Source organism: Oncorhynchus gorbuscha, linkage group LG05 (genome assembly GCF_021184085.1).
Source record: "Oncorhynchus gorbuscha isolate QuinsamMale2020 ecotype Even-year linkage group LG05, OgorEven_v1.0, whole genome shotgun sequence".
NCBI lineage: Eukaryota > Metazoa > Chordata > Actinopteri > Salmoniformes > Salmonidae > Oncorhynchus > Oncorhynchus gorbuscha.
Genome location: NC_060177.1, coordinates 46,563,232 through 46,584,632, shown reverse-complemented (window position 1 = coordinate 46,584,632; position 21,401 = coordinate 46,563,232). Strand labels below are relative to the sequence as shown.

Here is a 21,401-nt window from a genome sequence, read left to right as displayed (position 1 = left end):
TCTGGCTCCGGTACATTCAGACGAGAGTGCTCTGAAATCTGAGTAGATCGCCAGAGTGAATTTGACGGGAATAATCAAGTGAATAAACGTTGGGTAGTTAGTTAGATAGCATACAAAAAAGTATTTGATCCCCTGCTGATTTTGTACGTTTGCCCATCAACTCAACTCACCGTGTTTGGAGGTGGAGGAATGCTGCCTATGACCCCAAGAACACCATCCCCACTGTCAAACATGGAGGTGGAAACATTATGCTTTGGGGGTGTTTTTCTGCTAAGGGGACAGGGCAACTTCACCGCATCAAAGGGACGATGGATGGGGCCATGTACCGTCAAATCTTGGGTGAGAACCTCCTTCCCTCAGCCAGGGCATTGAATTGGGTCGTGGATAGGTATTCCAGCATGACAATGTCCCAAAACACACAGCCAAGGCAACAAAGGAGTGGCTCAAGAAGAAACAGATTAAGGTCCTGGAGTGGCCTAGCCAGTCTCCAGACCTTAATCCCATAGAAAATTTGTGTAGGAAGCTGAAGGTTCCAGTTGCCAAATGTCAGCCTTGAAACCTTAATGACTTGGAGAAGATCTGCAAAGAGGAGTGGGACAAAATCCCCACTGAGATGTGTGCAAACCTGGTGGCCAACTACGAGAAACGTCTGACCTCTGATTGCCAACAAGGGTTTTGCCACCAAGTACTAAGTCATGTTTTGCAGAGGGGCTTATTTCCCTCATTAAAATCAAAATAAATTTATAACATTTTTGACATGCGTTTCTCTGGATTTCTTAGTTGTTATTCTGTCCCTCACTGTTCAAATAAACCTACCACCTTTGTCAGTGGGCAAATGTACAAAATCAGCAGGGGATCAAATACTTTATCCCCTCACTGTATAGTTAATATACTGGCAAGTTCGATGTATTAGTAGCCAACTAGCGTTTAGGTAGCTAGGTAACATCGGTACATACTGCTGTAATGATAAGCTATGCGGTTCTTAAGGATAGCTTAGCAAACAAATTGTCAGCCAACATAACGTGTGAGGTAACTTTATTACATTGCAATTTCGAGTCTCATAGCAAAGGGTCAAAATACTTACGTAAATAAGGCACTGTTTTCACTTTGTCATTATGGGGTATTATGTGTAGATTGATGAGGGAAAATGCTTTTTTAATCCATTTTAGAATAACAAAATGTGGAAAAAGTCAAGGGGTCTGAATACTTTCCAAATGCACTGTATAGCCAGATGAGTGATGTCTCAGGCGCTTGCTTAGTGTAATTTATTCCAGAAAAAAAAACTACTATTTTCAACAGCGCTGACCAACCAACGCGAAGCAGAGCATTGCTCAGTTTGACTAGACTACTAATATTGCCCGGGTTGTTCAGCATGAAACATGGCTTTTTGATAAATGACTGTCACAGTTACATGCTTAGGTCGACACTGAAAGAGAAGAGGACGATCAAGATGAGTTTAATTTCCAGTAAAAAAATAGGCCTCTGCTTTTGTCATGAGTTTATAAAGTATGAAGAACACTACAAAAACCATTGTCTACTCACTCGTGTAGACAAAATCTTTGACCAGTCGGGGGTAAACAATACTAGGTTGCATGCTAACCAGGGAACTATCATTCTGATATCGTCTCCTTTTAGCTTACAACTGGGTCCTGGCTAGAACTTTGGTTTTTGTTTACATGATGATTCAAGAGAAAACCCAAAAAGCTTCAGGATGAATTAAAAAGATTGAATTAAGCAGCCATTAAACTAGCCAATCAGGAAAGAAGCCGAGGCGAAAGATTTTGCCACTGGCCAATGCAGTGAAGCTACAGATGGTTGGTCTTTCCTGGGACCCATATGGACACAGGTAGCCAGCACAGCTTGTGTTCATTACCTACACTTCAACCAAACTAGGCTCATGGGTGAGCCATGGAGGGATATTAAAGAGTAGAACATAGCACAAAGTCTGAATGGGAGTCAATGATGTATCAGTCCAGATGCCAATAACACATAGACTCCCTAAACACTGAATGGATAAAACAGAGCAACATGCAAAACAAAGTAGGTTCAGTATTTTTCACATTTTTAATCAGGGATGAGAAACCCATTGTAGCTTAGTTGAGTAGCACTTGATTAATCAGGGCCCTTTAACACAACTATTAAAACCAATCATGTTAGTTGTACTAATTAAATGTAATGCTATTTTAATACTAGAAAAAAAAACATTTCACAATAGCCAGCTTCAAAATAGCCCATATCTGGCACTTGTAAAAGATATGAGTATCACGGCTGAATGTCAGCCATTGTGGAACGATCATTCTGGTAATGTCGAGAGGAGGGCTTTGCTAAAAACGGTTTGGCCTTAGACTTGCCATCACCCTTTGGGCTGAATGCTTCAGGGGAACAGAGACTGAAAGATCTCAAAATAAGCAGATTACTTTTTATGCTCCAGGTCATGACTGAAAGCTGAGACTTGTCCACACCTTTCTCACTGGATTTTGCAGGAGTGATGGGAACCAACTCAACATCAAATAAATTACTTGTAAGGGTGTCTGTTGAATAATTAATGCCTCCACTTTCATGTCCTGCTCTGGTACAGAAAAAAATAAAAAAATAAAAAAGGAGGCCTTTTTTCCAGGGTTCAGTGTTGAAATGCCCAATTTTCAGTCCAACAGGGATGGCTGTGTATGTCTACATTGTTCACTAAGAGGACATAGTGTTACAAGTTTGAGCTAAAGGCTCCAGGAATAGACCGTGCCCTAAAGCAGTCTTAATAATACATCCCTCTGCCTGTCAGTTAGGGTTAAATTCAACTAGAGCACCCCCACCTGTAGCAACAATAAGAAAACTCATACAGTAGGATTAAGTTAACAGAGACTGGATCGGCTGGTATGAAAACGCTGCAGGGCTGAGTGATGGAGAGAAATTTACACACACACACACACACACACACACACACACACACACACACACACACACACACACCTCTATTAAGTGCAGGAGGCTAGCTTTCAAATGGTTCCTTCTACTAGATGTACATACATATTGGAAAAGCTCAGAAAAAAACTATAATGGCATGAATATAAATAGCACTTTCCACAAGGTCTTAAAGTGTTTTACATTATATAGGGAATTATTTACACCAGAAATGGTCAACTAGATTCAGCTGCAGGACGTTTTTTTATTGAGTGGATGGTCAGTCAGGGGGCCGAAACAATTTCAAATTGATCATTAGAGTCCAAACATTTGACAAAAAAAACCTTGCTTAGATTTGTATACAATCACATATACAGTGCCTTCAGAAAGTATTCACACCCCTTGACTTGTTCCATATTTTGTAGTGTTACAGTCTGAATTTAAAATGGATTAAATTGAGATTTTGTGTCACTGATTTACACACAATACCCCGTAATATCCAAGTATTCAATAAGTATTCAACCCTTTTGTTATGGAAAGCCAAAATAAGATAATAAACATTTGCATAACAAGTCACATAAGTTGGATGGACTCACCCCCGTGTGCAATAATAGTGTTTAAAATCATTTTAAAATGACTACCCCATCTCTGACCCCACAATTATGTGTAAGGTCCCTTAGTCGAGCAGTGAATTTCAAGCACAGATTCAACCACAAAGACCCGTGAGGTCTTCCAATGCTTCGCAAAGAAGGACACCTATCGGTAGATGAAAAAGACATTGAATACCCCTTTGAGCATGATAGTTATTAATTACACTTTAGATTGTGTATCAATAAACCTAGTCACTACAAAAATACAGACGCCCCTCCTAACTCAGTTGCCGGAGAGAAAGGAAACTGCTCAGGGATTTCACCATAAGGCCAATGGTGACGTTATAACAGTTCGAGTTTAATGGCTGTGATAAGAAAGATCTGAGGATTGATCAACAACATTGTAGTTACTCCACAATACAAACATAAATGACAGGATGAAAAGGAAGCCTCTACTGAATGAAAATATTCCAAAACATTCATCCTGTTTGCAATAAGGCACTAAATAATGCAACAAAAATGTGGTAAAGAAATTAACATTTTGTCCTGAATACAAATGAGGGGATTTGGCAATTTCAGCCATTTCCATTGCTGACAGATGTATGAAATCGAGCACACAGTAAAGCAATCTCCATAGACACACATTGGTAGTAGAATGGAACGTACTGAAAAGCTCAGTGACTTTCAATCTTTTCAGTCAGCTTGTCAAATTTCTGCCTCGCTAGAGCTGCCCCGGTCAACGGTAAGTGCGTTTATTGTGAAGTGGAAACGTCCAGGCGCAACTACTGCTGAGCTGCGAAGTGGTAGGTTACACAAGCTCACAGAACGGGACCGCTGAAGCTCGTAAAAATCTGCCCTTGGTTGCAACACTGACTACCGAGTTCCAAAATGCACAAGAACACAAGAACAGCACAAGGGAGCTTCACTAAATTAGTTTCCATGGCTGAGCAGCCGCACACTAGCCTAAGATCAGCATTTTCAATGTCAAGTGTTGGCTGGAGTGTTGTAAAGAGTGCCGCCATTGGACTCCGGAGCAGTGGAAATGTGTTCTCTGGAGTGATGAATCACGCTTCACCATCTAGCAGTCCGATGGACAAATCTGGGTTTGGCTGACGCCAGGAGCACGCTACCTGTCCAAATGCATAGTGCCAACTCTAAAGTTTGGTGGAGAAGGAATAATCTGGGGCTGTTTTTCATGGTTCGGGCTAGGCCCCTTAGTTCCATTGAAGGGTAATATTAACGCTACAGCATACAATGACATTCTAGATGATTCTGTGGTTCTAACTTTGTGGCAACAGTTTGGGGAAGGCCTTTTCCTGTTTCAGCATGACAATGCACCCGTGCACAAAGCGAGGTCCATACATAAATGGTTTGTCGAGATCGGTGTGGAAGAACTTGACTAGCCTGCACAAAGCCCTGGCCTCAACCTCATCTAAACACCTAAGGGATAAATTGGAACACTGACTGCGAGCCAGGCCTAACTGCCCAATGTCAGTGCCCAACATCACTAATGCTTGGGTCTGAATTGAAGCAAGTCACGCAGCAATTTTCCAACATCTAGTAGAAAGCCTTCCCAGAAGAGTGGAGGCTCTCATAGCAGCAAAGGGGGGGACCAACTCCACATTGATGCCCATAATTTTGGAATGAGATGTTCAACAAACTTTTGGCAATGTTGTGTATTTTCAAGCATGGTGGTGGTTGCATCATGTTATGGGTATACTTGTAATCGGTAAGGACTAAGGAGTTAAAAAATAAATAAATAAATGGACTAGAGCTAAGCACAGACAATCTAGAGGAAAAAATGTATCCTTGGTTCGGTCTGCTTTCCAACAGACACTGGGAGACAAATCCACCTTTTAGCGGGACAATTACCTAAAACACAAGGCCAAATATACACTGGGGTTACTTACCAAGACGACATTGAATGTTCCTGAGTGGCATACAGTTTGGACTTCAATCGGTTTAAAGATCTATGGCAAATTTTGAAAATGGTTGTCTAGCAATGATCAACAACCAACTTGACAGAGCTTTTAAAAAATGAATAGAATAAATTGGCAAATATTGTACACTCCTGGTGTGCAAAGCTCTTAGAGACTTATCCAGAAATACTCACAGCTGTAATTGCTGTCAAAGGTGATTCTAACATGCATTGGAATACTTAAGTAATCAAGATATATTAGTGTAGTGTATCAGTGTATTAGTATTCCATTAACTAACTTTCACTTTGACGAAGTATTTTGTGTAGATCGTTGACAAGAAATGACAACCAAATCCATTTTAATCCCACTTTGCAACACATCAAAATGTTTTAAAAAAAATAAAGGGGTGTGAATACTTTCTGAATGCACTGTATCTCTCTATTATGTGTGGGAATAGTTAGTAAATAAAAATTACTATAAGCTAATTTGCTGCTGTTTTTATGTCCAACACAAAATGGAAAATAAAATTCCACAATTTATCACTGGCTAAATCTATGACGTTAAAGTGCCTATTCACTCTGTTCCATCTGACTGCGCAATCCACATTCTCATCAGCTCAGCCAGGCAACTTATAAACTTGATCTCCAGTATAAAAAGTATCTAGACATTCTCACATTTCTTTTAGACTAACATTTCATTTTCAACAGCGGAGATTTGTATAAATCTTGCAGTCCGTCTCTCCGACATTTCCAACAATGCTACAATATTCAAATTTTGATCTCCTGCTTTCCCAATTTTTTTTATTTATTTAACCTTTATTTAACTAGCCAAGACAGTTAAGAACAAATTATTATTTACAATGACAGCCTACACCGGACAATGCAGGGTCAATTGTGTGCCAACCTATGGGACTCCCAATCACGGCTGGCTGTGAAACGGCCTGGATAGAAGTGAACATGTAGGGAGTAGGGACGAGACAGACAAGCAGGCAGCGTTTCTCAGCCAGTCGAAATCATGTATCGGCTAGCATTATTCTTATGGATATAGAGTAGAAGCAGGAAGTTTATACAGTTTGAAGTCGGAAGTTCTAGTGGGTCAGAAGTTTACATACACTAAGTTGAATTGTGCCTTTAAACAGCTTGGAAAATTCCAGAAAATGATGTCATGGCATTAGAAGCTTCTGATAGTCTGACATCATTTGAGTCAATTGGAGGTGTATCTGTGGATGTATTTTAAGGCCTACCTTCAAACTCAGTGCCTCTTTGCTTGACATCATGGGAAAATCAAAATAAATCAGCCAAGACCTCAGAAAAGAATTTGTAGACCACAAGTCAGGTTCATCCTTGGGAGCAACTTCCAAACACCTGAAGGTACCAAGTTAATATGAACAAACAATAGTACGCAAGTATAAATACCATGGGACCACGCAGCCGGCATACCGCTCATGAAGGAGACGTGTTCTGTCTCCTAGAAATGAACGTACTTTGGTGCAAAACTGCAAATCAATCACAAAACAACAGCAAAGGACCTTGTGAAGATGCTGGAGGAAACAGGTACAAAAGTATTTATATACACAGTAAAACAAGTCCTATATCGACATAACCTGAAAGGCCGCTCAGCAAGGAAGCCACTGCTCCAAAACCACCATAAAAAAAAGACAGACTACGGTTTGCAACTGCACATGGGGACAAAGATCGTACCTTTTGGAGAAATGTCCTCTGGTCTGATGAAACAAAAATAGAACTGTTTGGCCATAATGACCATCGTTATATTTCGAGGAAAAAGGGGGAGGCTTGCAAACCGAAGAACACCATACCAACCGTGAAGCATGGGGGTGGCAGCAAAATGTTGTGGGGGTGCTTTGCTGCAAGAGGGACTGGTGCACTTCACAAATTAGGTGGCTTCATAGGTAAGGAAAATTACGTGGATATATTGAAGCAACATCTCAAGACATCAGTCAGGAAGTTAAAGCTTGGTCACAAATGGGTCTTCCAAGGAAAAATGGCTTAAGGACAACAAAATCAAGGATTGGAGTGGCCATCACAGAACCCTGACCTCAATCCCATAGAACATTTCTGAGTAGAACTGAAAAAGCGTGTGCGAGCAAGGAGGCCTACAAACCTCACTCAGATACACCAGCTCTGTCAGGAGGAATGGGCCAAAATTCACCAACTTATTGTGGGAAGCTTGTAGATGGCTACCCGAAACATTTGACCCTAGTTAAACAATTTAAAGGCAATGCTACCAAATACTAACTGAGTGTATGTAAACTTCTGACCGACTGGGAATGTGATGAAAGAAATACAATCTGAAATAAATCTCTACAATTAGATGCATGGGAGCTTGGCCTTAATGAGTCAATTATAAGACTTTGTAAACAGCAGCGTGAGGAACTGACTCAGTGCAAAAAGACAAACCTTTCAGAGGGAAGAAAAGCAGATGGCCCAAAGTATTTGCAGCCACTCGACATCAGTGTAAAACATGCATTTAAGGTGGCGCTCCGTGTTCAGTGGGAGGCTTGGATGACAAGTGGGGAGAAATCCTTCACTAAAACGGGCCGCATGCGAAGAGCAACTTATGGTCAAGTCTGCCAGTGGGTCCTGACAGCGTGGAGCATTGTCAAAAAATCCACTATCATCAACAGGTTTCGAAAGGCTGGACTGCTGCGTGTTGAAGGGGCAGCATGAGCTCAGCGGGGTATATGCCTCCGGATGAAAGTGATGTGAGCGACAATGAAAACGATCCAACATCGGATGAAGTAATTCTGAGGCTATTCAATCCGACACCGAAGGAGATGACTTCAGTGGTTTCAGTGCACAGGAGGAGGCTTGGTAGGCTACTGATTTAATTTTGTTACAAGCCGTGTTTTGTTAAAGCCTTTTTTTTTTTTACAAGCCGTGTTTCGTTTAAAGGCTGTGTAAAGTTCATTTGTTTCAATGTACCGGTAGGCACCTGCGGCTTAGACATGTGCGGCGTATTTATGTACAAAATACATATTTTTTAATAATTCAGTGGGTGCGGTTTATATTCAGGTGCGCTTAATATTCCAGCAATTACGGTAAATGCCCTTGAAGCCGGTGTTTGGGGGATACATTGGCACGGTTAACAACACCTGTGCCAATATATCTTCCAAACACCGGCTTCTCGGGCATCATCACGTAATTAAATATTCTCCATGTAATGTTAATTGGGCACTAACATGGATGCCATAGAATTTTGAAGTGTAATATAAAGGCATAATAAAGCTCATTTGAGACGTTAGACTTTATTGTACAAAACATTATGAACCCCTTTTGCCCTCAGAGCAGCCTCAAGCCTATAGGTTTCGTTGCTTCAACCCCACTGCACAGACACACCAATTTATTAATGGGACTACTGAATGTATATACAGTACCAGCCAAAAGTTTTCTACATTGTAGAATAATAATGAAGACATTACAACTATGAAATAACACATACGGAATCATGCAGTAAGCAAAAAAGTGTTAAATAAAAAGATTTCTTCAAAGTAGCCACACTTTGCCTTGACAGCTTTGCACTCTTGGCATTCTCTCAACCAGCTTTTCCTTCACTCTGTGGTCCAACTCATCCCAAACCATCTGAATTGGGTTGAGGTCGGGTGTAGGGTAGGCCAGGTCATCTGATGCAGCACTCCATCACTCTCCTTGGTCAATTAGCCCTTACATAGCCTGGAGACGTGTTGGGTCATTGTCCCGTTGAAAAACAAATGATAGTCCCACAAAGCGCAAACCAGATGGGATGGCGTAACAATGCTACGGTAGCCATGCTGGTTAAGTGTGCCTTGAATTCTAAATAAATCACGGAAAGTGTCACCAGCAAAGCACCCCCACACCATAATACATCCTCCTCCATGCTTCACGGTGGAAAAATACACATGCGGAGATCATCCAGTCACCTACTCTGCGTCTCACAGAAACGGCGGTTGGAACAACACATCTCACATTTGGACTCATCAGACCAAAGGATAGATTGCCACTGGTATAATGTCCATTGCTCGTGTTTCTTGGCCCAAGCAAATCTTTTCTTATTATTATTGATTATTATTAATATAGTAGTGTTTTCTTTGCAGCAATTCAACCATGAAGCCCTGATTCACAGTCTCCTCTGAACAGTTCATGTTGAAATGTGTCTGTTACTTGAACTCTGTGAAGCATTTATTTGGACTGCAATTTCTGAGGCTGGTAAATTAACTTATCCTCTGCAGCAGAGGTAGCTCTGGGTCTTCCTTTCCTGTGGCAGTCCTCACGAGAGCCAGTTTCATCATAGCGCTTGACGGTTTTTGCAACTGCACTTGAAGAAACTTTCAAAGTCCTTGAAATGTTCCGGATTAACTGACCTTCATGTTTTAAAGTAATGACGGACTGTCATTTCTCTTTGCTTATTTGAGCTCTTATTGCCATAATATGTACTTGGTCTTTTACCAAATAGGGTTATCTTCTGTATACCACCCCTACCTTGTCACAACACAACTGATTGGCTCAAAAGCATTAACCTTTTTGGGATAGGGGGCAGCATTTTCACTTTTGGATGAATAGCGTGCCCAGAGTGAACTGCCTCCTACTCTGTCCCAGATGCTAATATATGCATATTATTATTAGTATTGGATAGAAAACTCTGAAGTTTCTAAAACTGTTTGAATGATGTCTGTGAGTATAACAGAACTCATATGGCAGGCAAAAACCGGAGAAAAATTCAACCAGGAAGTGGGATATCTGAGGTTTGTAGTTTTTCAAAGCTTGGCCTACCGAATACACAGTGTCTATGGAGTCAGGTTGCACTTCCTACGGCTTCCACTAGATGTCAACCGTCTTCAGAAACTTGAATGAGGAGTCTACTATAAAAAAGGGGCTCACGAGACCCGTTTGAGTCAGTGGTCTGGCAGTGTGTCTCAGGGCTTTTCTTCAGACATAGGAAATCTCCGATTGGAATATTATTGAAAGTTTTATGTTAAAAACATCCAAAAGATAGAAACAAGTCAAACGATGTATGGAATCTACAACCTGTAACGGAACTTTGAGTTTTTGTCAATGGATACTGTAATGGCATTGAATAGGGAAAATAAAAATAAAAAATCCTACTTCTTGAATGGATTTTTCTCAGGTTTTCGCCTGCCAAATCAGTTCTGTTATATGCACAGACATTTTAACAGTTTTGGAAACTTTAGAGTGTTTTCTATCCAAATCGACTAATTATATGCATATCCTATCTTCTGGGCCTGAGTAGAACGCAGTTTAAATTGGGCATGCTTTTCATCCAAAATTCCTGCTGCGCCCTACCCGAGAGAAGTTAACAAGGCACACCAGTTAATTGAAATGGCATTCCAGGTGACTACCTCATGAAGCTGGTTGAGAAAATGCCAAGAGTGTTCAAAGCTGTCATCAAGGAAAAGGGTGGCTACTTTGAAGAATCTCAAATATAAAATACATTTTGATTTGATTAACACTTTTTTGGTTACTACATGATTCCATATGTGTTATTTCATAGTTGAGGTCTTCACTATTATTCTACAATGTAGAAAATAGTAAAAATAAAGAAAACTCTGGAATGAGTAGGGGTGTCAACTTTTGATTGGTACTGTATTTGGGATGATGTAAAATATGTATTGGTCTGATGTGATTAATAAGGAGCATCCAAATGCTGCACTTGATGCATTTATGAAATTTCTTGTTTAAATGATTGATAAACATGCACCTGTTAATAAACTGACTATTAGAACTGTTAAGGCTCCATGGATTGGTGAAAAACTGTATAGTTGAAAGAGCTGGGTTAAAAGGAGTGCCTAATAAGTCTGGCTGCACATCTTTCAGCAAATTGAGAATTGTGTGACTAAACTCAACAAAAAGAAGAAGCTGTATTATGAAGCCAAGATTAATGATATAAAGAATGATGGAAAAACAGAGTACTTTAAAATAAATTATGGGCAGAAAGACAAATTCTACTCTGATGGCTTATTCATCACAAAACCATTTGATGATTACTTCATTGGCAAAGTGGGCAAATTTAGGCAGGAAATGCCAACAATGAACAGTGAGCCATCGTATTCATGCAAAAAATAACAATCATAATGAAAGAAAAGCATTGCAAGTTTGAACTTTGTAAAGTTAGTGTCGGAGAGGTGGAAAAATGATTGTTGTCGATCAATAATGACATTGACAATTTAGATGGAAAGCTACTGAGGATGGTAGCTGACTATAGCCACTCCTATCTGGTATATCTTTAATCTGAGCAGAGTAAAGTATTTGGCCTCAGGCCTGGAGAGAAACCAAAGTAATTCCAATAGCCAAGAGTGGTAAAGCGGCCTTTACTGGTTCTAACAGCAGACCTATCAGCTTGCTGCCAGCTCTTAGCAAACTTTTGGAAAAAATTGTGTTTGACCAAATACAATGCTATTTCTCTGTAAAAAAATTAATAGACTTTCAGCAATCTTATAGAAGGGCACTCAACATGTACTGCACTGACACAAATGACTGATGATTGGTTGAAATAAATTGATAAGAAGATTGTGGGAGAGATGTTAGACCTCAGTGCAGCCTTTAATATTATTGCCTATAACCTGTTGTTTAAAAAAAATGTTTGTGTTATGGCTTTTCAACCTCCGCCCTACAGTGGATTCAGAGATATCTATCAGAACTCAAAGGGTTTTCTTTAATGGAAGCTTCTCTAATGTCAAGGACGTAAAGTGTGGTGTCCCGCAGGGCAGCTCTCTAGGCCATCTACTCTTTTCTATTTTTACCAATGACCTGCCACTGGCATTAAACAAAGCAAGTGTGTCCATGTATGCTGATGATTCAATTGTATACGCATCAGCAACCACAGCTAATGAAGTCAATGAAACCCTTAACAAAGAGTTGCAGTCTGTTTTGTAATGGGTGGCCAGTAATAAACTTGTCCTAAACATCTCTAAAACTAAGAGCATTGTATTTGGTACAAATCATTCCATAAATTGTAGACCTCAGCTGAATCTGGTAATGAACGGTATGGCTGTTGAACAAGTTGAGGAGACTCAATTATTTTGCGTTACCTTAGACTGTAAACTGTAAAAACATAGAATGGTTGAAAAGATGGGGAGAGGTCTGGCTGTAATAAAAAATATAATCCCACGGTCCAAAAAGCAAGTCCTGCAGGCTCTAGTTTTGTCTTATCTTGATTACTGTCTAGTCGTGTGGTGCAAGGAACGACCTATTTAAGCTGCAGCTGGCCCAGAACGGCCTGTCTTGCTCTTCATTGTAATCAAAGGGTTGATATAAATACTACGCATGCCAGTCTCTCTTGGCTAAGAGTTGGAGAGACTGACTGCATCACTTATTTTTATAAGAAACAATGTGTTGAAAATCCTAAATTGTTTGCATACCTACAAACAGCTCTGACACACACTTACCCCAGCAGATATGCCACCAGGGGTCTTTTCACAGTCCCCAAATCCAGAACAAATTAAAGAAAAAAGTATTATACAGAGCCATTATTGCATGGAACTCAGTTCCATTTCATATTGCTTTAATGAACAGCAAACCTGGTTTCAAAAAGCAGATAACGCAACACCTCACAATGCCGCTTCCCCTATTTGACCTAGATAGTTTGTGTGTATGTATTGATATGTGTGTTGATACGTGTGCCTTAAAATTTTGCGTGTCGTTCTGTCCTTGAGCTGTTCTTGTCTATTAATGTTCTGTATTACGCCATGTTTAATGTTTTGTGTGGACACCAGAAAGAGTAGCTTTCACTTGGTTAGTCTATGTCATGGAAAGAAAAAAAAATGGTACATTCAGCTTATATTCCCCATGTAATGTTAATGGGGAACATGGCTGACATAGAATTTGGTAGAGTCATGTCAGAGCATAAAAATAAACATGGCTCTGGTTAACACCATCTTGGCTATCACATTGTTTGGAGACTGGTTAGGCGTGAATGTGACAATTTACTATGAAGCTGGGGGATAATAACCATGATAGTATAACACAAATACAATCGCTGCTCACCTATCAATGACCATTTCAACCAATTTCAATGAAAACATGGTCATGTCTTTCTGTTGAACTCAATCTCAGTTCTCTACAACCTAGACCACCCTTCAAGTGGTCTTTAAACGTTTCAAGTTCACACCGTTTCTTGCACTTCAATAAAACTGAACCTTGGGGTAGCTATACTGTGCCTTCGGTAAGTATTCAGACCCCTTGACCTTTTCCACATTGTTAGGTTACAGCCTTTTTCAAAAATGTATTAAATCGTTTGTTTTTCCCCATCAATCTACACACAATACTCCATAACGACAAAGCAAAAACAGGTTTGGAGAAAAAAAATCTCATTTATAAAAAATAAAATAAAAAAATAAATATTATGCAGAAAAAGTCAAGGGGTCTGAATACTTTCAGAAGGCACTGTATATGTAATCCTTATTCAAGGAGTCACTTGAATGTTAGCAGCGTTGCATCACTCCTATAGTGGTTGAATGGCCTGACTTAACAGTAAAAGCCTCTGATCAGCAATCAATTAAAGGTGAACCTGACTAGACTGGGGGAGGAATGGAATGATGGGACTCTACTTCATGCATGATATAATCAACCATTACATTTTATATTTTCAAATCAAGTTAGTTACAATTCTCTCCTTATTATGACTACAAACCTATTATTCCCCCAATTCTTCAAAACAAACGTTATTCACTGTGCGGTTTCATCGTTTAAAGTCAAACGGTTATCATAACGGTCAGATAACCTCAGTTAAATCCGTGCCACAGTCTTTAATCGTGCATTTTTCCCCTAACATTTGCCATTCTGATGAGGATTTTGTTCAGCTAATTAGCGTAATTAGCTGGGTCACAATTAGCCTGACCCCCGGTGGAATTGTGATCCCTCCTTGCAGCACCTGACCTTGACGACAATCCACCAGAGAGCTGCAACTGATCCACACGTTCCCACACCGCAGAGTTCTCTCTTGACACAGCACATCGACAGACAGCAGCTCTCACCCCCTTCCTCTCTGGCCCTGTTTACAATGGCCACATCAATTAGTTACTTGTTTACCAAAGAGCACAGCGCAAACTGTCAAACGGAACCACATGCACGCACACTCACACTGACACAGACACACATACATACAGGAAAGAGACTCACTGTTTGTTTGTAAGGATGCTTTACCCTTGCTTTTTTAGTCCATGACGCCAGCCAGAGCAAGGCCTCCATTTTCATAGCGCGTAAGTTTTTTATTTTACCGTTATTTAACTAGGCAAGTCAGTTAAGAACAAATTCTTATTTTCAATGATGGCCTAGGAACAGTGGGTTAATAACTGCCTTGTTCAGGGGCAGAAAGACAGATTTTTACCTTGTCAGCTCAGCTCTGGGATTCGATCTTGCAACCTTTCGGTTAGTAGTACAACGCTCTAACCACTAGGCTACCTGCCGCCCCAATGATGCCTTTCTATAACACAACAGACCAAAAACCCTGCCTGGGCTATGATTAATTAAACTCCATTATTCGTGCCCTTCAGAGCGGTCTGTCAGAGTTGGGCATTACTGATTCTCTGGGCTGGGCATTGTGCTGGCTGGACATGCACAGAAGGGCCACCTCCACTGGATCAATGGAAGGTGAATCTTGGCAACCTTAAGTGAGAGGTCTGCCCAGCCTGCACGCCGCACTCCGGGGCCCCTTTCAGCATTAATGAAACAGATGTCCTTTCATTAATAAGTCCAGGTCTGGAGTTGTAATGAATTAATGAAAGAATGGAAAGAGCGAGAGTGAGAAAGCGAGAGAGAGAAAGAGACGAGAGAGATTGTGAGAGAGTGCAAACAGATGCTTTACATGCACTAAATGAGCCACTCCCTCTCTTACACACCTAATTACTGTGCGCTACAGTTAGCAAAGGGAAGATTGCTGCATGTTTTTCTACATATTCCACTTACTTTCAAGACACTTGGTAGAAATGCACTTAACTTGTGTTTGCATCATTGAACCTGTGTGTGTGTGTGTGTTATGAATGAACAAAGGGGTCTGACTTTAATGTAAGTACAGCGTCATGCGATAGTGTTTATGGAAGTGTTATGAATGACCGAAGGTATCTCACTTCAAACTAAGTATTGACACTTTTGTGTCAATATTATTAACATTCTGCAGATTTATAAAAGTCTGATTTACAAAGTCCTAATTATGACTAAACCCTTCCCATTTCCACAATTTCTGTGAAAATTAGATTTTAAACCTAATCCTAAATAAACGAAGGATGCAATAACTGTACGCACACAAGAGTAGTGACTGATACAACAAAGACAATGTATAGGTACACTATACTACTTTCATATTCAAGCTATTACTCGGTATTACCATTACCGGGTAAAAATCCAAATGGGCAGAAATCGGCCATAGGATGACCAATGACGTGGTGGAAATGAGAGTGAATGCTCACCGACAGACAGTGATCAAAAAGAAAGACAGGCCACCTATAGGAACAGTGGTTTAACGTGATTTGCCACCAATCAAGATGGGGAGCATGCAAATCAAAGATATGTTTTTTTTACCTTCGGAACACCGAACGTTATTTCCTAGATTTGGAATTTGAGTTTGATTTATTTTGTATGACCTTATTACAATGTTTCCTGTGTTTGGTGTTTAGAGGGAGGGTTTGTAGGGGCAGGAGTGCCAACCTGCCTTGATTAGAGACATAATGGCACAGGCAGGCAGGCTGGGTGGATGCAGCACAGAGAGAGGGACCCCTTACCTGCACAGTGCCTCCTCGGTCACGTGATGCTGGTTACTGCGAAGCCAAGGTGGAGGACGGGAAAACAAAAGAACAAAACAACATGGAGAGATGAGATGAGCATGACAGAGACAAACACATGAATACACACAACATGTAGCCCAGCCCAGCACTCTCTCACACACACACACACACACACACACACGGTCAAAAGTTTCAGAACACCTACTCATTCAAGGGATTTTCTTTATTTCTACATTATAGAATGATAGTAAAGACATCAAAACTATGAAATAACACACATGGAATCATGTAGTAAGCAAAAAAGTGTTTAACATAACCAAATATATTTTTTATTGGAGATTCTTCGAATAGCCACCCTTTCCATTGATGACAGCGTTGCACACCTGGAATGCTTTTCCAACAGCCTTGAAGGGGTTCCCACATATGCTGAGCACTTGTTGGCTGCTTTTCCTTCACTCTGCAGTCCGACTCACCCCAAACCATCTCAATTTGGTTGAGGTCAGGGGAATGCGGAGGCCAGGTCATCTGATGCAGCACTCCATCACTCTTCTTTGTCAAATAGCCCTTACACAACCTGGAGGTGTGTTGGGTCATTGTCCAGTTGAAAAACAAATGATATCCCATCTGGTTTGGGCTTAGTGGGACTGGCATATTGCTGCAGAATGCTGTGGTAGCCATGCTGGTTAAGTGTGCCTTGAATTCTAAATAAATCACAGTGTCACCTGCAATGCACCACCACATCATAACACCTCCTCCTCCATGCTTTACGGTGGGAAATACACATGCGGAGATCCGTTCACCCACACCGCATCTCACAAAGACACGGCTGATGGAACCAAAAATCTCAAATTTGGACAAAGTTTCCACCGGTCTAATGTCCATTGCTCGTGTTTCTTGGCCCAAGCAAGTCTCTTCTTCTTGTTGGTGTCCTTTAGAAGTGGTTTCTTTGCAGCAATTCGACCGTGGAGGCCTGATTCACACAGTCTCCTCTGAAGAATTGATGTTGAAATGTGTCTGTTACTTGACCTCTGAAGCATTTATTTGGGCTGAAATTTCTGAGGCTGTTAACTCTAAATGAACTTATCTTCTGCAGCAGAGGTAACTCTGGGTCTTCCATTCCTGTGGCGGTCCTCATGAGAGCCAATTTCATCATAGCACTTGATGGTTTTTGCGACTGCACTTGAAGAAACTCTAAGTTCTTGACATTTGACTGACCTTCATGTCTTTACTGACCTTCAAGTAATGATGGACTGTCATTTCTCTTTGCTTATTTGGGGCTGTTCTTGCCATAATATGGACTTGGTCTTTTACCAAATAGGGTTATCTTCTGTGTACCTCCCCCCTTGTCACAAAACAACTGACTGGCTTAAATGCATTAAGGAAATAGATTCCACAAATTAACTTTTAAGAAGGCACACCTGTTAATTGAAATGCATTCCAGGTGACTACCTCATAAAGCTGGTTGAGGGAATGCCAAGAGTGTGCAAAGCTGAACATTTAAGAGACAACTATCACAGCTCTTCACATGAGAATTAAATGAGGTTGTGGATAGTTTAAACATCCGTTCCAGTGTATGAGCAGTAATCTTGAAATAGTCACAAATAAAACCACCCACCATAAAGTCCCTAATTCAGACAACATAGTTTTTTGGAGAAAGTTATAAATGAAAGAATACTGGACACTTGGAATTATGTTTTTGATGTTTGTCGGGCGGTAACATGGAGAGGACATAAAAGGATGTTGTGGTCCTGGTCCCACAGATGTGGAGAAGGAAAGTGAATCATGGTGGGAATTAGCATTCTAATGAAACTACATGCAACCCACAGTAGTGAAGCTGGAGAATAAGGTATCGGAGGAGAAGAATAATTTGATCAAGGGAAAAAATAGGAGGGAGTAAACGAATAGCAAGCAATGGGGGGAATCTGAAAAGGGGACAAGGACATGAAGAAAGGAGGAAGAACGTGGAGTAGAAGGGGAATAAATAAAAGAGGGGGATAGGGATGTAGGCCTGAGAACAGATAAGGGATGCAGAATGGGTTATAAATGAGTGATGGTGAGAGAAAAGAAACAAAAAAGTACTGTATAGTCAGAAAGAGAGGGGACATGCATTGCTAGATGTTCCCATAGACTTCCAGCCATTGAGCTAACGACTATCAATTTGAAAGCGCAGCTTGGCAGAGATGCGCTGTTAAATTAATATTGAGCAAACACTGGTGGTGGTGTTCTGGGAAAGGATTTTTTTTAAACTTGTCTTTTTGTCTAGAGCAAAACTATTTTCAATCAAAAATAATTGTTCTGGAAGCAAAAACGAGGCTTCAAAGTTTTTTTTAAAAATCGCAATCAAATATTTTGTAATAGAGCGCAAAACTTTATGCATTTTATTCCAGCAAAATATTTTGAGAACAACATTTCTTATTAGAAAACAACATTTACATTTCATTTTGTTATCAACCACCCTCCATTTTGGCCATTTGTTGAGTGTCAGTTTGGCTACAACTAATACTGTTCAGCCTTTCTTTCCGACACAAAGGAAGGATGACTGCGTGATGATGGCATCTCAGGCTGTGCTTTCTTCTGTACAACTTTTACATAGCTCCTACGATTCAATGCCGGTTCATAACATTGTACTATATTACATAGATACATAGCGTAGAATGATAAATCATGTAATTATTATTCTCAAGCTAACCAAACGCATTTAGCTACGAACGCCTGTTCTTGCCATTTTCAGTTGACTTAATCTAACTTTCTTTCATGGTAACTCAAAAGCATCCTTGCTTTCTATCCTTAGCACAATAAAGTTATTATACTCTACTCAATCCATAGGCTTCATTAATGCCATTCAGACTTGAAGATGATACAACTATGATAGCTGAGGTTCATAGATTGGTATTAATATTAGTTCAGAACCTAACATTTTAGGGTCCATACACAGATCGGCTACATACTGTAGCTAGCTACACATCCATAGGCATACAGTCATTTTTATCCTCCAGTACATAATAAGCAAGTAAATAGTTAGCTAGCTATGTTACTTCAGCTGCATTGCACAGCAAGGCAAGATTACACAATTGTACATTCAATTTGCAGTAAATGCTTTAGCTAACTAGATTCTTTACATCCACTGTTTCCTAAGACGACAGCCTGGTTTGCTGCTTTTCTCAGGAGTACCTAATACATTAAACAACACAAATTACAATGTCACACACACGTCATTACACCAGATAACTGGCTGGCTAATGTTAGCTAGTAAGCTAACTTGCTAAATAGTGATTATCGTAAATTAACTTTATGACAGAAAATATGCACAATCGGTAATCTCTACATTAACAAACATATTCCTCTCAATTGTACATTTTTTGCTTGACTCGTTATGTTATAATTACTTACATTTGCGTCCCGGTAATGTTTTGTCAGCCATATTTTCTGTTGAAATTCACCAGGGACGTGTATCTCGCGTCAAATTCGTCATTTGAACCACTCGATATGATTGATCATATAAAAATCTTGGGACCAAAATGCATAATGAGTGATCTAACTCCCTCTTGTGGTGGTCTGGCGCAATGAAGCCATGACGCTGGGTACCTCTAAGTCCCGCGGTGTAATCTCACAACTTTTAACCTCTTCAACCTATGGGGGCGCTATGTCATTATTGGATAAAAAGACGTGCCCCTTTTAAGCGCAATATTTTGTCACGAAAAGATGCTCGACTATGCATGGAATTGACAGCCTTGGAAAGACAAAACTCTGACGTCTCCAAAACTGCAAAGATATTATCTGTGAGTGCCCCAAAACTAATGCTACAGGCGAAACCAAGCTTAAGTTTCATACAGGAAATGCCCCAGATTCTGAAGGCGCTGTGTTCCAATGTCTCCTTATATGGCTGTGAATGCGCCAGGAATGAGCCTGCCCTTTCTGTCTATTCCCCGAGGTGTCTGCAGCATTGTGACGTGTTTGTAGGCATATCATTGGAAGATTGACCATAAGAGACTACATTTACCTGGTGTCCCGCCCGGTGTCCTGTGTGCGTAATCTGTAGGTCCATGCACGTTCCATTTCTTCAGAAGGGAAAGTAAACTGCCACGATGGATTTTATCGTCGATAGATATGTGAAAAACACCTTGAGGATTGATTCTAAACATCGGTTTGCCATGTTTTTGTCGATATTATGGAGTTAATTTGGAAAAAAGTTTGCGTTTTAATGACTTAATATGTATATATTTTTTTTTTCCTTACCCAAACGTGATGAACAAAACGGAGCGATTAGTCGACACAAATAATATTTTTTGTAAAAACTGAACATTTGCTATCTAACAGAGTCTCCTCATTGAAAACATCCAAAGTTCTTCGAAGGTAAATGATTTTATTTGAATTTTTTTCTGGTTTTTGTGGAAAATGTTGCATGGTGAAAGAGAGGCATAATACTATGCTAGGCTATCAATACTGTTACACATATGCTTGTTTAGCTATGGTTCAAAATAATATTTTGAAAGCCTTTTGTTAACAACACTGTCATCTCAGATTAAGCTTCAGAGCAAATAGATTAATTTCATTTCATTTGCGATTTTCATGAATAGTTAACGTTGTGTTATGCTAATGAGCTTGCGGATAGATTTACACAATCCTGGATACAGGTTTTTTTTCGTAGCTAAACGTGACGCAGAAAACGGAGCGATTTGTCCTAAACAAATAATTTTTCAGGAAAAACTGAACATTTGCTATCCGAGAGTCTCCTCATTGAAAACATCCAAAGTTCTTCAAAGGTAAATGATTTTATTTGAATGCTTCTGGTTTTTGTGAAAATGTTGCCTGCTGAATGCTAACGCTAAATGCTACGCTAAATGCTACGTTAGCTATCAATACTGTTACACAAATGCTTGTTTTGCAATGGTTGAGAAGCATATTTTGAAAATCTGAGATGAGTGTTGTTAACAAAAGACTAAGCTTGAGAGCAAATAGATTAATTTCATTTCATTTGCGATTTTCATGAATAGTTAACGTTGCGTTAAGGTAATGAGCTTGAGGCTGTAGTCACGATACCGGATCCGGGATGGCTCGACGCAAGAAGTGAAAGGAGGAACCACTGTAGATAGAGTGGAGTAGACGAAGTAAAGGGAATTTAGACAACTCTGTAAAAATGGTAATCAGGCGCAGCAGTATAAGGCACTGCATCGCAGTGCTAGCGGCGTCACTACAGACCCGGGTTTGATCCCGGGCAGTACCACAACCGGCCGTGATCGGGTGTCTCATACGGTCGTCCGAGTC

At 40.2% G+C, this 21,401-nt stretch overlaps 1 protein-coding gene across 5 annotated transcripts in view; it reads right to left on the bottom strand.

Annotated features, from left to right (window-relative positions):
• Positions 1–21,401, bottom strand: part of LOC124035977 (serine-rich coiled-coil domain-containing protein 1-like) — a 104,789-nt gene that overhangs the window by 29,831 nt on the left and 53,557 nt on the right. For 2 of the 5 annotated variants that reach the window (XM_046349994.1, XM_046349995.1), the window contains exon 11: positions 16,134–16,169. The exons of 2 other annotated variants lie outside the window; for them this stretch is intronic. In XM_046349994.1, coding sequence (XP_046205950.1) covers positions 16,167–16,169 — 3 coding nt within the window. In that variant the 3' untranslated portion in view covers positions 16,134–16,166. Of the gene's footprint in view, positions 1–13,848; positions 14,408–16,133; positions 16,170–21,401 lie in introns of those variants that run through there. One more of the 5 variants, XM_046349996.1, reaches the window with a different exon arrangement.